The 15,860-nt window shown below is 43.5% G+C and overlaps 2 protein-coding genes across 2 annotated transcripts; both read right to left on the minus strand.

Moving 5' to 3' along the window:
- Positions 1 to 4,492: 4,492 nt before the first annotated feature.
- LOC113597007 (gamma-crystallin F) lies at positions 4,493 to 7,677 on the minus strand. The gene is made up of 4 exons (XM_027052317.2): positions 7,485 to 7,677; positions 6,941 to 7,011; positions 6,607 to 6,849; positions 4,493 to 4,765 (listed from the first exon to the last, which is right to left on the minus strand). Exons 1-4 carry the CDS (start codon positions 7,675 to 7,677, stop codon positions 4,493 to 4,495), a joined length of 780 nt encoding a protein of 259 aa, XP_026908118.2.
- A 5,241-nt stretch (positions 7,678 to 12,918) lies between these two features.
- On the minus strand, positions 12,919 to 14,800 carry LOC106967104 (gamma-crystallin D). Its single transcript, XM_015063296.3, has 3 exons — positions 14,792 to 14,800; positions 14,458 to 14,700; positions 12,919 to 13,361 (listed from the first exon to the last, which is right to left on the minus strand). Exons 1-3 carry the CDS (start codon positions 14,798 to 14,800, stop codon positions 13,089 to 13,091), a joined length of 525 nt encoding a protein of 174 aa, XP_014918782.2. The 3' UTR covers positions 12,919 to 13,088.
- Positions 14,801 to 15,860: the final 1,060 nt, after the last annotated feature.

Consider the following 15,860-nt stretch of genomic DNA (forward strand, 5'->3'; position numbering starts at 1 on the left):
ATGGAGATTAATCAACCAAAAAATGACTCATACACAATGGCAAGGAAAAAAAGCAAAGGATGTCACAAAGAGTTGGTTGAGAACTCATAAGTAAATAGGGGCCGAGCTTGAAGATGAAGTAGAGGACATATCTGAAGAAATATGTGAAATGTATCTTACTTCTGAACTTGAAGTTTCATAAATTAGCAATGGATCTGTCACATGTTGCAAGATGGAGGAAGAAGACAGGGGCTCTGATAAAAGTCACAGGACAAATGCTGGATTCCCCACCCGCAGGGGCCTCACTGGCTCCGTGAACACAGACTGATTGTCATGCCTTTCTTCACCTGGTCTTATGAAATGCTCACAATGTGTCACAACGCTCTCAAGCCCTGCTTTTTGAGTAAGATTTACGTTGGCTTAATAAGCATTTTGGCTACAAAATAAGTTTGCAGAGCATACAGTGCCTAGCAGAGTATATTTAAAAGGTACAATACAGTCCCTCTTTTTAAAATAAGTTTTTTAAAGTTTATTTATTTTGAGAAAAAGAGAGAGAGAAAGAGAGAGAGAACCCAAGCAGGCTCCGCACCATCAGCACAGAGCTCCACGCAGGGCTTGAACCCATGAACTGTGAGATCACGACTTGAACTGAAATCAAGAGTTGGACACTTAACCAACTGAGCCACCCAGACGCCCCAATAATCTCTTAATATATGTGATTTTGGAAAAGGCTTTTAAACCATATTTGCCTTTTTTCTGGTGAGCACTGGGTGGAGCTCTTATCTAAATTAAGTAAAAGCATTGTCTAAGGGAAAGAGAAGGGAGCTACTTTAAAGAGTTTGGAATTTATATTTATTTAGTCCCGGTGGTACAAAAGACGTTCAACTTTTCACTAAAAACGAATAAATAGGTGTGTGGCTGCCTCAGCAGGTAGAGCATGTGACTCTTGATCTCAGGGGGTGAGTTCAAGCCCCATGCTGGGTGTAAAGCTTAGTTAAAAAAACAAATAAATAAAAATGGGTCTTCCTTTTAAAAAAGTAAATAGATAAGTAACTTTAAAAAAAAAAAAAAGAGGAAGAAATACAGGAGCCAAAAATCCGTAAGAAAGATGTGAGAACCATGATACAGAGAGAGGATTTGTGAATGGAAAGCTGTCTTGTTAATAATAAATTCAGCAGACAGTTTAAGCTTAGCTAGGTTCTAAGGATTTCTTCATGTTCTAAAAACTTTGTTCCTAAGCAAGGTAAAGATCTCCTTGGTCTTCAGGTAGTTCCAGCCGGCCTAATCAACAACACTGGAAAAAAAAGTGGGGGGAGCGATCATTGTCTCACATCCACTGGGTTTATCTGTGGCTTTACTGGGGCGGGGTTGTTCTGGGAATCCTCCCGCAGTCAGATTACTTCTCTGCCTGGAGAAAGACAGATACCATAGGTTTTCACTCATATGTGGATTCTGTGAAACTTAACAGAGAACCACGGGGGAGCGGAAGGGGGGGAAGTTACAGAGAGGGAGGGAGGCAAACCATAAGAGACCTAAATATTGAGAACAAACGAGGGTTGATGGGGGGTGGGGAAGAGGGGAAAGTGGGTGATGGGCATGGAGGAGGGCACCTGTTGGGATGAGCCCTGAGTGTTGTATGGAAACCAATCTGACAATAAATTATATTTAATATAGAAAAAAAAAGATTACTTATCTGCCTGTGCCTAGGGTTAGTTCAATTTGAGGAGAAGTTGGGAGACCCATCTTGACCCTGGATTCAGACCTTGTTTTCCAATCAAGCTTCATCATTATTAAAATACTGGGCATATTTGACTAATCTAGAATAAATAAGTCAAAAAGCATATGTAAGTTGACAAAACTTACAGAAGAAAAAGAAAAGAAGAAGAAAAAAATTATTGGAAGAAAAATTCCAAGAAGAAAAAAATTATTGGAAAGTGATGTAATTAATTCAGAACCTTTGGGAACGTGGCCCAGGCATTAGCATTTTTAAAAGCTCTGTGGATGATTCTAATGTACAGCCAGACATGAGAAACAGTGATCTATACTCTACTGGATTTAGGGGATACCACTGCTCGTTAGCCCAGAGTTTCTCAAATTGGTGTGTACATAAGAATCATTTAGCAGGGCTCCTGGGTGGTTCAGGCGGTTAAGTGTCTGACTTCGGCTCAGGTCATGATCTCACGGTTGATGGGTTCGAGGTCCACGTGGGACTCTCTGCTGACAGCTCAGAGCCTGGAGCCTGCTTTGGATTCTGTGTCTCCCTCTCTTTCTGCCTCCCCCCCACTCACACTCTATCTCTGTCTCTCTCAATCTCTCTCTCAAAAATAAACATTTAAAAAGAAGAAGAAGAAGAACCATCTAGGGATCTTGTTAAAATGCAGATTCTGACTCAGCGTGTCTGGGTTGAGGTCTGAGATTCCACATTTTTAGCAAGCTCCCAGGACATCCCTGGGCGGCTGGTGTGCAGACCACATTTTGAGAAGAAAGGCTTTCACCCACTGTTTTCCAAATGTTCAGTGTCATAAGCCTTGCCAGGGGAGCATGTTAACTCTACAGGTGCGCAGGGAACTCCCTGGAGATCCTGATTCACCAGGTCTAGGCATCTCTGTGTTGAAAGTTCCCCGGGTGATTCTCAAGGCCTGTGTGGTGGAGAAAGGCTGTCCTAACTTAATCTGGGTGGTTGATTGTGCACCAGGCCTTTGCTACTCTCACTAAAGCCTGAAAGTCCTTAATCTCTCTCTTAATAATTTTAAATGTGGGTTCATAAGCACCACACGATTTTTTTTTAGTATTCATTACAGTTTGCCAGATTTTCCTTTTAAGTTTATTTATTTTTTAAGTAATTTCTACACCCAGTGTAGGCTCAAACTCACAAGCCCGAGATCAGGAGTTGCACACTCCTCCAACTGAGCCAGCCAGGCGCCCCCCAAAATTTTTGATGAACTGGTAGATAGTGCTCTCTAGTGTAATGGTCAGAAAACCGAAAGCAGTATGAAACAACAATTCAATTCCACTTTCCTAATTATGTTTGCATTGTTCCTGCTGACTTCCATGTTTCCAGATTCATCTGCTCTTTTTTTTTAATTTAAAAAAAATGTTCAATGTTTTTGAGAGAGAGACAGAGTGTGAGCAGGGGAGGGACAAAGAGAGGGAGACACAGAATCAGAAGCAGGCTCCAGGCTCTGAGCTGTCAGCACAGAGCCCTATGCAGGGCTCGAACTCCCAAACCGTGAGATCATGTGAGCCAAAGTCGGTTGCTTAACTGAGTAAGCCACACAGGCACCCCTGGATTTACCTGCTCTTAAGAATTAGCTAGGGGTGCCTGGGTGGCTCAGTCAGCTGACCATCTGATTCAACTTCAGCTCAGCTCACGATCCCAGGTTTGTGGGATTGAGCCCTGTGTTCGGCTCTGCCATGGATGTGGAACCTGTTTGGGATTCTCTGTCTCTCTCTCTGTGTCTCTTCCTTTCCCCTGCTTGCTCTCTTTCTCTCTAAAAAGAAAAAAAAAAGAACTAGCTAAAAAGTCAGTACCATTTGTTTCTTAAATACCTCTTTTATTTTTTTACGTGAAATTAAATTTTTTTAAATAAAAGAAAAAGCTTTTATTGTGTAAGCCATTGAACTTTTGGCATAATTTATTAGTCCTCCCTCCCATGCATTCATTTTAAAGCTGGGGTGCCCAAGGCTTCACTGATATACACGCCCTGGGGGATCCTATCCCATCTTGTGACTTTCAATACCATCTACCCTCTGATAATTTGCAGACGTTGATCTCCAGCCCATGCCTCTCTTCTGAACCCCAGGCTGGTTGCCTGGTTAACCACTAAGCAGTTATCTGGTCAACAACTCCATCTGATGTTCCTGGACATTTCAAACTCCTCCTGCACAAAATGGGACACCTGGTTTCCCTCCCCAAACGTGCTTCTCCTGCAGTTGTCTCTGTTTGGGTTGAAGAGAACTTCATCCGCCCAATGGCATAGGACAACCCTCTCCTGCACCTTGAATCTGATGGGAATTTTTGTGTTCAGAATGTGTTCAACATGCAACCACTTCCCTCTTGTACAAATGCCACCGCGCTGCCCTAAGCCTGTGACCTCTTTTTGGTTTTTGGAGGTTGCAGCAGCTTGCTAGCGGCTGGCTCTGTTTCCTTCCTCACCTCTTCTTCTTTTCATTTCAAAGTTTCTTCCAACAACTTCAGCAGTCAGCAGTCACAGAAGCAACCATATCACAAAATAATGTATTCTCTCTTCCAATTTTTGTTTTAGAGAAAAAAAATTAGGATTTTAAAGAAAGCTGGAAGTGTTTAGGCAGGAGCTGCGACAAGGGCGCATAATACCACATAATACCACATATCACACTGATCAGTGTAAGCAAAGCCACATTATTCCCAGCTTCCTTTCTGCTGAGCCCTTCCAAGGAGACTGAAAGGAAAAGAGGACCACGTGACTGCAGGAAACACACAAGAAATATTTTATTAGCTTCCAGATGGAGAACAAGGTAGAGTAAAAATATTTCAATAGTATTCCGTGGCTCTCCTCAAAGAGCCCACTCGGGCACTCGTGGCCCCCCAGTCGTGGTAGCGCCTGTAGTCCCCCGGTCTCAGCAGGTACTGCCGCCCCCGGTAGTTGGGCATCTCGTAGAGCACCCAGTAGCCCTCCAGCACTTGGAAGGAGTGGATCTCACTGAAGTGGAAGCGGTCATGAAGCGAGGAGCAGTCCTCGGTGATCTCTACCATCTGGCCCCTGTAGTCTTCTCGCTCATAAATCCTGATCCTGTGGGAGCTGGTCTGTGGGTTCAGCAATTAGCAGATGAGGAAAAGTCAGAAAATCTAGCCCTTAGCAACCAGGGACACAACCCCCAAGGGACTGGACATTCCCTTCTCTTTTCTACATCAAAGATGACAAATTTTAAAGATAGCCAACACCAGGGCAGCTGTGTGCAACTGAATAGGCTGTATACTGCAGAACTGAAGAAGGTGTCATTCGCGTAAAGAGACGCATGGTGCTCCCTAGAGCTAAGACCACAACCTATATGAACCATACATACTGGCCCTAGGTAGTATCATTCTTTTTTTTTTTTTTTAATGTTTATTTATTTTTGAAAGAGAGTGACAGAGCCTGAGTGGGGAAGGGGCAGAGAGAGAGATGGAGACACAGAATCCAAAGTAGACTTCAGACTCCGAGCTATCAGCACAGAGCCCGACACGGGGCTCGAACCCACTGACCTGAGCCGAAGTCGGATGCTCAACTGACTGAGCCACCTAGGCACCCTTAGTATCATTCTTAAGTAATAATTTATGTATATTTTATATATATCATATACATTTTAAATTTATTTTATATATTTATTAAATTTATTAATTAAATTTATTATCCATATATTATAAATTTATATATTATATACTATTTCTATATAAGTAATAATTTATATATATTTATTTAAATAAATTTTTAAAAATGGTCCCTGGAAAAAAAAGTTATAATTTTGAATCTCAACAGTATTAGAAGAAGCTAGTGGGAAAGGAAGTCAAGTTGCTTTTCCTTCAGGGGAAGTCACAGACTGGTGGCAATTCAAGAAGAGAGTCCAGTCCAGGCAATCCTAAGACCCTTCCCTTCTCCTTTAAGCCCTGCTTCTCTAAGATCCTGAAAAGCAAGAGCCATCACAAAGATTAGCTTCAATTCTCAGCTCTAGGATATGCTCCTGCAAATCTGCTTTAGATAATAAACAGGAAATTCTCCGGAGCAATCATCCTGCAGCATCAAGGGCTGCTAGTGAGGAATCTTCCATGGTCGTCAAGGACCCACGTGTACATCACGTGATTTGGTCGCCACAACAGCCCCACACCTGTTTCTTCTTTTAGGAGAAGCTCGTGACTAGAGCTCTCAGCGTGTCACGTGGAAGGTCGGGGCAGGCACGTGGAAACCCAGGTTTTCAGGCTCCTCGTGCTGGGCTGGGTCTTATCAAGGCGTTAAACCCTCCGAGGGGGTTTCAGACGTGGCCGGAGAGGTACCTTTTCCACAGGACTGGGTCGCAGTCAGGTTAGAGGATCCCTAACTGCAGAATTCCAGGCCGCTGGGGCTTTATTTGGGTAACGGCGGGCTTTGCCGGAGCGGCTGGAATCACACTGTCGGCCACTTGTTTTGCCTGATCGGGAAGCAGGGCCGGAGGCTCATGCTAACAGTGGTGGCTGGGGGAGGGGAGTCTTGCCAGGTGCCAGGTGCCCACCTCTCCCCCTCGTGCCGGCCCTGTGAGCTAGCCGCCTTCACGAGCCCCATTCTACAGAAGGAGAGAGAGAGAGAGCCCCAGGAAGTAGCCCAGGCCACCTGATGCAAAGGTGCTAACGTGCTGCTTATTCACCGCCTGGGGCATAGACTCTCTGAAGGGACCCGGTGCCCTACTTTGTCCCAGTAGAGGTGAGTTTACTTGTAGCAGAGCAGAATGAACTTTTAAAAGAGAAGCGTCCCCTCGCATACTTCTGCAGTGGAAGGAAAGCTTAGCGATGTTGGCAAAGGAGAGGAGACCCTGGCGAGAGGCAGCCAAAGGAGGCCGCCACCCTGCACGACGAAGGCCGCCTCTGGAGCACCCATGTGGCTCCGGGGCCCGGCGGGGCCGCGGGGCCGGACTCACGTGGGGGATGAGGCGGCAGGAGCGGACCACGTCGCTGAGGCCCATCCACTGCTGGTAGTCGGGGTAGTCCCCGCGCCGCAGGAAGTACTGGCAGCCCGAGTAGTTGGGCTGCTCATAGAGCATCCAGCAGCCGCTGTCCACGCGGATGGAGTTGCAGCGGCTGAAATAGGGCTGCAGGTTCGGGTGGTCACTGCTGCACTCGTAGTGGTGGCCCTGGAAGCCCCGGTCCTCGTAGAAGGTGATCTGCAAGGCAAGGGGAGGAAAGGCTCAGAGGCCTGGCCCCCAGCCCCGGGGCGCGGGGGCCCCTCCCGGCCTGCGGCTGCGCTGGGCTCACCTTCCCCATGGCTGGTGGATGGAGGTCAGTGATGGGCCTCCGGCGCGCGGGTCTATATAGCACGAGGGCTGCTGCGTTGGCAAGAACAACACAAAAGGGGCCCGCGGGGTGAGGAGGGGATTTTCTCTCGCTCTTTTCTATATAATGACGGCGGGGGTGGGGTGGGGGACTTATTGTATGTTTCCTCTTAGACTCTCCAGTGCTTTCGAACTGATGACCCGCGTTAAAACTGTCACTTGGTGCCTCTGGGGCCTTTAAATGAAGCCTGTTTAGGAATTTGGAACTGAGCAAAGGCCCTTAGCCAGTTAATAATTGTAATGAGGTATTTGGGTTATCTTTTACAGTTTCAGAATGATCTCCTTTTTGACTACCAAGGCCGGGTAGTGACTGAGACCGAGGTCAGCATAGGCCCCAGCATGAGACATCTGGATTAGAGAGCATTTCCTTGGAGTGAGGGTTGGAGCAGGGACAAGAACCGCCTTCTCCACAATACGTTTGAAATTAGATGGGATTTCCCTCCAAGAGGTCCCCTCTCTGAACCTACAGGCTGGCAAGTGGCTACAGCAGATATGCTGACACACTTGAGGAGGGGTGACAGGGGCTTGGACCCCTAGAAAGTGTGCTGTGTAGGCACCTGGCCTCTGCTCTGCTTCCCGGACACTGGGCGGGACCAGGGCCATCTCTGGAGCCTCAGCTGGGGTACCTCTGGCCAGGAAACCCTCACCTTTGGAATTCATGAGGTGCAAGTTTGTTGTTCTTACTCTGTAGCTTTCTATTTAATAATTTTGTAAAGTAGGTGCTAAGCTAGTTAGTTCTAGCTGCTGATGAATACAAGTTAACATGCAAATGTAACAAGTTAAAAATCCTACAATCTTAACCTTTCCTAGCCCTGGGCAAGCCGTGGTTGCTCTGTAGTTAAGGCTCTGACTCCACCAAGACCCCCACCTCTACCCCTGGTGGCTCTTTCAGAGCAGAGTTTAACTCAGCTCTCTTTAGAGCAGAGTTTCTCAGCCTCACACTATTTTGACATTCTGGGTCAAAAAATTCTGTGGTGGGGTAGTTGTCCTGTGCATTTATGGATGCTTAACAGCATCCCTGGCGTCAACCCACAAGATATTAGTAGTATTCTCCTAGTTGTGATAGCCAAAAATATCTCGAGACATTAGAAATGTTCCTTGGGGAAGCAAAATCAACACTGGTTGAAAACCACTGCTTGCTTGCTTGCTTGCTTTATTTATTTATTTATTTATTTATTTATTTATTTATTTATATTTTTTCAGAGAGAGAGAGAGCACAAGCGGGAGGGGCGCAGAGAGAGAGGGAGACACAGAATCCGAAGCAGGCTCCAGGCTCCGAGCTGTCAGCACAGAACCCGATGTAGGGCTTGAACTCACAAACTGCAAGATCATGACAAGAGCTGAAGTCTGACACTTAACTGACTGCTTTTGAAGAAGCTGTTCCTCAACTTGATACAACCTGATACACTCTATCTCATTCCTTAGTTTGGATTGTTGTGACTAAAGTCTACTGCTAAAAAATTGTTTTCCCTGAACAAATTTCATTTGTTGCACACAAGTTTAATAAGCCTTATTCACATGCTTTCCTTTACACATTCTTACTTTTATAGAATATTTGGAAACTATGGAGAAACATTTAAAACCATAGTCCTGTGTCAAAAAAGCACTATTAATATGTATTTTAAAATTTCTTTTCAGTTCTACAAGTGAAAGAATTCTAAAGACCCACTGCACAACAACGTGCATATAGATAACACTACTGCACGATGTGGTTAAAAATGGTTAAAACGGGGGGCACCTGGGTGGCTCAGTCGGTTAAGCGTCCGACTTCGGCTCAGGTCATGATCTCACGGTCCGTGAGTTCGAGCCCCGCATCGGGCTCTGTGCTGACAGCTCAGAGCCTGGAGCCTGTTTCGGATTCTGTGTCTCCCTCTCTCTCTGACCCTCCCCTGTTCATGCTCTGTCTCTCTCTGTCTCAAAAATAAATAAACGTTAAAAAAGTTTTTTTAAAAAAATGGTTAAAACGGTAAAAAAAAAGATACCTTTGCCCATAGTCCCACCCCTATTAATTTTCACTTCTTTGATCTAATAGTTTCATCTGTAAGAATTTGTCCAAAGGAAATAAAGGTACATGCAAACATTATGTATAGTGATGTTTTATCAGACCATTGTTTATAATATAAAAAAATAGGGCATTAATTCGGTAAACTATAGAGCATCTGTGTGACGAGGTGCTAGGCAGTTACCAAAAATCATGTTCTCAAATGATTTAAGGACATGGAAAATACTCCCCATATGTTAAGTCTTTTTAAAGTAAGGATATTATACACCGAAAAGTAGAAAATATTGCTGAAGGAAAGAAGATATAAATAAATGGAAATACATCATGTGTTTATGGATTGGAAGACTCAATATTGTTCAGATATCAATACAACCCAAAGTGATCTACAGATTGAATGCAGTCCCTATTGAAATTCCAATGTTTGATTCAGGAATAAAAAGAAATAAATTCACATCGAGTCTCAAGGGACCCTAAAACTCAAAAGAATCTTGAAAAAGAAGAACAGAGCTGGAGAACTTGAATTTTCTGATTTCAAAACATATACAAAGCCACAGTGATGAAAACAGCATGGTACTGGCATAATGATAGACACAGGGGCCGGTGGACGAGAATAAAAGACTCCGAAACAAAGCCTCCCCGTGTAGTCAACGGAATTTTGACAAGGTTGGCAAGACCATTCACTGGAAAGGGGGAAGTCTTTTTAATAGATGGTACTGGGGAAAATGAATATCCACATGCGAAAGAATGAAGTTGGACCCTTACCCTACGCCATATAAAAAACTGGCTCAAAATGGATTAAATGTAAGAACTAAAACCATAAAACTCTTCAAGGAAAACATAGGGGAAAACTTTCATGACGCTGAACTGAGCAATGATTTCTTCGATGTGACACTAAAGCATGGGCAATAGGTAAATTGGACTTCATCAAAATAAAAACTTCTGTGTGAAAAGGAGTGAAAGATCATGGAATGTGAGAAAATATTTGCAAATAATATATCTGATAAGACACTGATATGCAAAGTACATTAAGAACTCCTATAACTCATCAACAACAAGCAAAAAGCAAAAAAACCAAAAAACCAAAAAACATCAATTTTTAATAAAATGAGAGGAACAGACATTTCTCCAAAGAAAATATACAAATGGGCAATAATCATATAAAAAGATGCTCAACATCACTAATCACTGGGGAAATGCAATCAAAATTACAATGGGATACTATTTCATATCTGTGAGGATGGCTCTTGTAAAAAAACAAAAAAAATAACAACTGTTGGTGACGATGTGGAAAAATTGGGAACGTTGTGCATTGCTAGTGGGAATGTAAAATGGTACTATGGTAGACTGTTTGGAAGTTGCTTCAAAAAGCTAAGCATCTAATTCCCAGATGATCCAGCAATGTCACTTCTGTGCATCTACCCCAAATTGTTGAAAGCAGAGATACAAACAGGTATTTGTGCACCAACATTCACAGCAGCATTATTTACAATAGCCAAAAGATGGAAACAACCCAAATACTCCTTGAGGGATGAATGGATGAAAAACATGTGGTATGTGCATTGAATGGAATATTATTCAGCCTTAAAAAGGAATGAAATTCTGACAAATGCCACAGCATGGGCAAACCTCAGGAACACTATGCTAACTGAAATGAGCCAGACAGGACGACTATTATATGATTCCATTTATTTGAGGCACATACAGCAGTCAGATTTATGGAGACAGAAAGCAGAATGGAGGTTACCAGGGGCTACAGAGCAGTGGGAATGGGGAGTCAGTGTTTCATGAGTGCAGAGTTTCAGTTTGGGGTGATGACAAAGCTCTGGAGATGAATAGTGCTGATGTTTGCACAACGTTCTGAATGTGCTTTATGCCACTGAATTGAACACTTAAAAATGGTTATAATGGTAAATTTTAGGTTATGTATATTTTACCACAATTGAAAACATACTTCACGAGCAAAAAGACAAAAATACATCTATATTAATTTTATTAATATTAACTTCTTGATAATTCTACTGAGGTTGTAAGAACAAATTATATTCTAGGAATTAAAAGGGAATTAAACAGCATTTAAAACAGAGTTTATTTTAACTTACAATCCTCTCACTTTATAATGAGAAAAGAATAATTGATATAATTAGTGTCTTAAATTTTTTTTATTAGTACCTTCCCCTCCTTGGGCTTCCTACCTCTTTCTCCCTTAATTCTTTCCATTCCAATTAGCTTATATCACAAAAGCTTATACTCAAGAACCTGATAACATTTCCAGGTCCTCTTTAATCCTGGGAATTTGTGCTCTGGACACCATTGTGTTGGAGGCGACGATGGTTGGGTGTTCGCCTTCACCCAACCTTCCTTGTATGGTGTCCCAGTTGTGCCTAGAAGCTCTCCTATGGTTACCAGTGATACCAGCTTCAGGATGATGCAGGTTCTAAACATGGTGGGAGACAGACAAAACCCAGGGCCCTGCTAGCATTGCTGAGCTGCTGAATCAACCATCCCTAAATCCTGTGCTGTCCTAAGACTTCCTATCACATGAGCTACTAGATTCCCATATCGCTCGTCCATTTGATGTGGGGCTTCTGCTTCTGAAGTGATTCAGATTCATTTTTGGCTGAGAGATTAGGGTGAACTGTGATCAAGCTTTGGAGAAGGAGCTGCTCACCAGGGGGAAGGTGGGGAAGAATACTTCAGGTATGGAAAAGATGTGAGCAAAGACAAAGAGATGTGAAAATGCTTGGTGTGCTTGGAGGACTCAGGTGGGTCAGGAGAGTCAGGTAATAGGGGATGAAGTAGATGGGCTGGGGCTGGGTTCTTGTAAGAATTGTTTTCCTGTGGATGGTGGAGGAATATCAAAGCTTTTTAAGCAGGGAAACGACCTGATCAGATCAGTCTTTGAACATACACACCAATCCTCCTTTCTAAAATTCTAGTAATGAGAACACAAGACAGAGCAGAAAGTAGAAGAACCAATGTAAGTGAATGCAACATCCAAAATGTTGAGGGCCTTGAACAGAAGAAAAAGGTGGAGAAAGGACAAATTAGTTCTCTGCTTGAACTGAGACGTCCATCTTCTCTTGCCCTCAGACACTAGCTCTCCTGGTTCTCAGGCCTTTGGACTCAGACTGAATTATAATATAACACCTCCTGGCTCTCCCATTTACAGATCGTGGGGCTTCTCAGTCTCCATTAGGGAGCCAATACTTACCATAAATCTCATATTCTCTCTCTCTCTATCCTATTGGTTCTGCTCTCTGGAGAGCCTGACCAATAAACATTGTTTCAGCGGCTTGACCACATTAAGGCCAGCATTTCTGAAACTGTGGCATTTCCCCCACACTTGTCCCCTCTTGGGTATAAAATGCCTGAAAGAGGAAAGAACTGTGGCACCAGGGGCAGCCACTCCTTTTCATCAGGAAGGCAAAAGTTTTTCCAGAACCATCTCTTCTCTCTCCATCAGCATTCTTTCACTTATGTTTCCATATCCAGAGAGTGTCACGTGACAGCCTCAGTTAGCAAGAGACTCTGCCAGAGATTCATGAACTCAATGTGTACATACAGTTTAGGGGATTCAAAACCTTCTGAAGCCCATTATGGTAACCTAGCTTCAGGATCCTTGTGTGTGTGATGTGTGTGTGTGTGTGTGTTTTCGGAATCCCTGTTTTAAAAAGTGGGTCCCGCTATCTCTGAACCTCAGTTTTCACATCCTCACACCTCAGAGAAAAACTGAAATCTAAACAGATTTTTAATAATCTGTTTTGAAGCAACAGCTTGTTTAAAGACCAGAGAATCACATGAGACAATGTATTGCAAAAATGTTTTGCCAATTGTAAAGTTGTACTTAACATGAAGGCACGTTTTTATTGTGAGAGGTGTGTTTTATTTGTTATGGATCACACATCTTGGTTTCCGCTTGTGCTGTGTGGTTGTGCGTATGTGTGTGTGAGTGAATAAAACAATAAAATAAGAGGAGGACAAAAGAAAAACACAAGAAAACCAATGCCACGAGCACACAGAAAATATTTTATTAGTTTCTAGATGGAGAATAAGGAGGAGTAAAAATATTTCAATAGTAATCCATGACTCTCCTCAAAGAGCCCACTCGGGCACTCGTGGCCCCCCAGTCATGGTAGTGCCTGTAGTCCCCTGGCCTCAGCAGGTACTGCCGTCCCTGGTAGTTGGGCATCTCATAGAGGACCCAGGAGCCCTCCAACACATGGAGGGAGTAGATCTCATTGAAGTGCAAGCGGTCTTGAAGAGACGGGCAGTCCTCAGTGATCTCTACCATTTGGCCTCTGTAATCTTCCCTCTCGTAGAGCCTGATCCTGTGGGAGCCAGCCTGACCCATCCAGAGATGGAAAGAGGAGAAAAGCAAACTATGAAATGGATGTAACACATTCAGGCAGTCCAGCTCAAGGTATTTTGTAATATAGGATAAGCCTTAACTAATTCTCCATATTAATATACTCTCCATTTTCAAAGGTGGAAATTCGGTACCTTTTCAAGACCATAAAGTGTGACGGAAAGAATTAAGAAGGAAATTCCACTCTTTCTGTGTTCAAAATTTCCCAGGATAAACTATTAACCGAGTTCAGTATACCCCACCAGAGAGAAACCCAAACCTTTAACAGCTTATTACTACTTTTTCCATTTGGGGGAAATATTTTTAATTTTTCAAGCAGGTGTCCTTGAACAGTAAAAGCAGCCTATGAAATGAATGATCTTGCATTGGATTTAAAATAAATCTTGGAAAAATCACCAAGGACTTGGATGTTTCTGTTTCTGTGGAAAGCAAAGTTAAGCATCTTAAGTCTCTCAAAAATCATTGATTCTCATTGAATCATTTATGAATACAATAAGGAAAAATGAGAAAGAAAAATCAGTAAGCCCAAGGACTCGTTTTTCAAAAACCTTAGTGTTTTAAAAAAACACGTATTTGAAATATACATGGGTATGTGCATAAAATTTCTCTGTGTTTCTCTCCATTGAGAGAAAGCACTTTTATTTATATAGGTCCAGTAAATCAAAATATGCAAGTGGGGAGCAAAAGAGAGAAAAGTCTTTTAAACATTAACCCTTGTAAAAGTTTCCTTTACAATCCCTCACTGCTCTGTGACTACGGTATATTCTAGCAGTTCATTACTCTTCTATGGGATATTAGTGCTTTTTCTACAACTCCATTGTAAGTTGTTCCAGGACAGGACCCATAGCTTTTACATGTCCAGGCCAGCCAACACATTGGTGCTGAGTAAATATTTGTTGATTCATTGGTGCCTGGGTAACACTTTGCTTCTGTCTGGGGCAAATGACATTGAGCTACTCTACCATAGCTGGTCTTTTGTCCAGACTCAATTATTCTTGATGATCACTACTCCCGATGGTTAGCCTTTGCTTGAAACTACCCATTCTGTGTCCTGTCACGGGGCTGGACTCACGTGGGGGATGAGGCGGCAGGAGCGGACCACGTCGCTGAGGCCCATCCACTGCTGGTAGTCGGGGTAGTCCCCGCGCCGCAGGAAGTACTGGCAGCCCGAGTAGTTGGGCTGCTCATAAAGCATCCAGCAGCCGCTGTCCACGCGCACCGAGTTGCAGCGGCTGAAATAGGGCTGCAGGTTGGAGTGGTCACTGCTGCACTCGTAGTGGTGGCCCTGGAAGCCCCGGTCCTCGTAGAAGGTGATCTGCAAGGCAAGGGGAGGAAAGGCTCAGAGGCCTGGCCCCCAGCCCCGGGGCGCGGGGGCCCCTCCTGGCCTGCGGCTGCGTTGGGCTCACCTTCCCCATGGCTGGTGGATGGAGGTCAGTGATGGGCCTCCGGCGCGCGGGTCTATATAGCACGAGGGCTGCTGCGTTGGCAAGAACAACACAAAAGGGGCCCGCGGGGTGAGGAGGGGCTCATTGTGCTCTTTTTTCTCTTTGCTGTCAAAGTCCACCGGCTCATTGTGGGTTTTGGTCCCATTCTCTCTGGAGTATTCGGGTTGCTATCACTGTCTGATGCTATTGACACCGTTTGAAAAAAAAAAAAAAGTAATTTGGAACATTGTTTATTTAATAATAGAAGCAGGGCTTCAGCCATTTCGTATATAGTCGATCCTTCTACTTGTATAGGTTGGGGAAAAACAACAAAATGTAACTGAAGGAGGAAAAAAAAAAGCAGAGTCTTAATATGGTCAATATAAAATTAATCTGCGAGAACTATCATATGACGTATGTGCCACGATACCGTACTAATTGTGAATAGGAAGAGCATGACCTTAGCTAAATGTTGAAAATTCCAAAGTAGCTCTTTAAGAGAATTTTCTTATTGAAGGGTGTAAGTTACTGGAATGTTTTATGAAGGGAATTTACAAAGCTTCGGACTTGCAGGTATACCAAACAATAGCAACGACAATAAGAACACACCAGCAAGCACATATCTGAGGTGTCTGGTCGGAATTCGTTACAGTCCTGTCTGGAGGTAGACTGAGGATTAGATGTTTCAGCGTGGCCAATTGTAATTCAAAAGGGAGAACACTGTTAAGAGGCTTCATCTCAGAAAGAAGAATGAAAAGGGAAATTCCTAAGTTGGAGGAAATAAGAAAAAGTGAAAACACAAAAATCGATGGCCTCTCAGGTTATTTATTATACAATAAAACCCAATTCCTAGAAAACCCATTTCTGGTAGCAATCCCGATACCCCTTTTTCTCTGGGGAACAAGAGTACGCAAAGCTTTTGACTCAAAGGAGATTAACTGCGTGAACACCAAGAGAAGTTATAGCTAAAATGGTGTGGGGAGAGGAAGGAATAAATCTGGAAGCTGAGACTCTAGGAAGACTTTAGAAAGTATTTATTAGCCTGGAAGAG

The sequence above is a fragment of the Acinonyx jubatus genome, chromosome C1, assembly GCF_027475565.1.
Source record: "Acinonyx jubatus isolate Ajub_Pintada_27869175 chromosome C1, VMU_Ajub_asm_v1.0, whole genome shotgun sequence".
In the NCBI taxonomy this organism is placed as follows: Eukaryota; Metazoa; Chordata; class Mammalia; order Carnivora; family Felidae; genus Acinonyx; species Acinonyx jubatus.

Bases quoted from the DNA above. Each gene is read 5' to 3' on its own strand.
- LOC113597007 (XM_027052317.2), bottom strand. From the start codon at position 7,677: ATGAATTCCAAAGGTGAGGGTTTCCTGGCCAGAGGTACCCCAGCTGAG. The intron at 6,850-6,940 runs GTGAGCCCAGCG...CTTGCCTTGCAG, and splicing joins ATCCACCAGCCATGGGGAAG to ATCACCTTCTACGAGGACCG. The intron at 4,766-6,606 runs GTGAGTCCGGCC...CTGAACCCACAG, and splicing joins CCTGCCGCCTCATCCCCCAC to ACCAGCTCCCACAGGATCAG.
- LOC106967104 (XM_015063296.3), bottom strand. The intron at 13,362-14,457 runs GTGAGTCCAGCC...TGGATGGGTCAG, and splicing joins CCTGCCGCCTCATCCCCCAC to GCTGGCTCCCACAGGATCAG.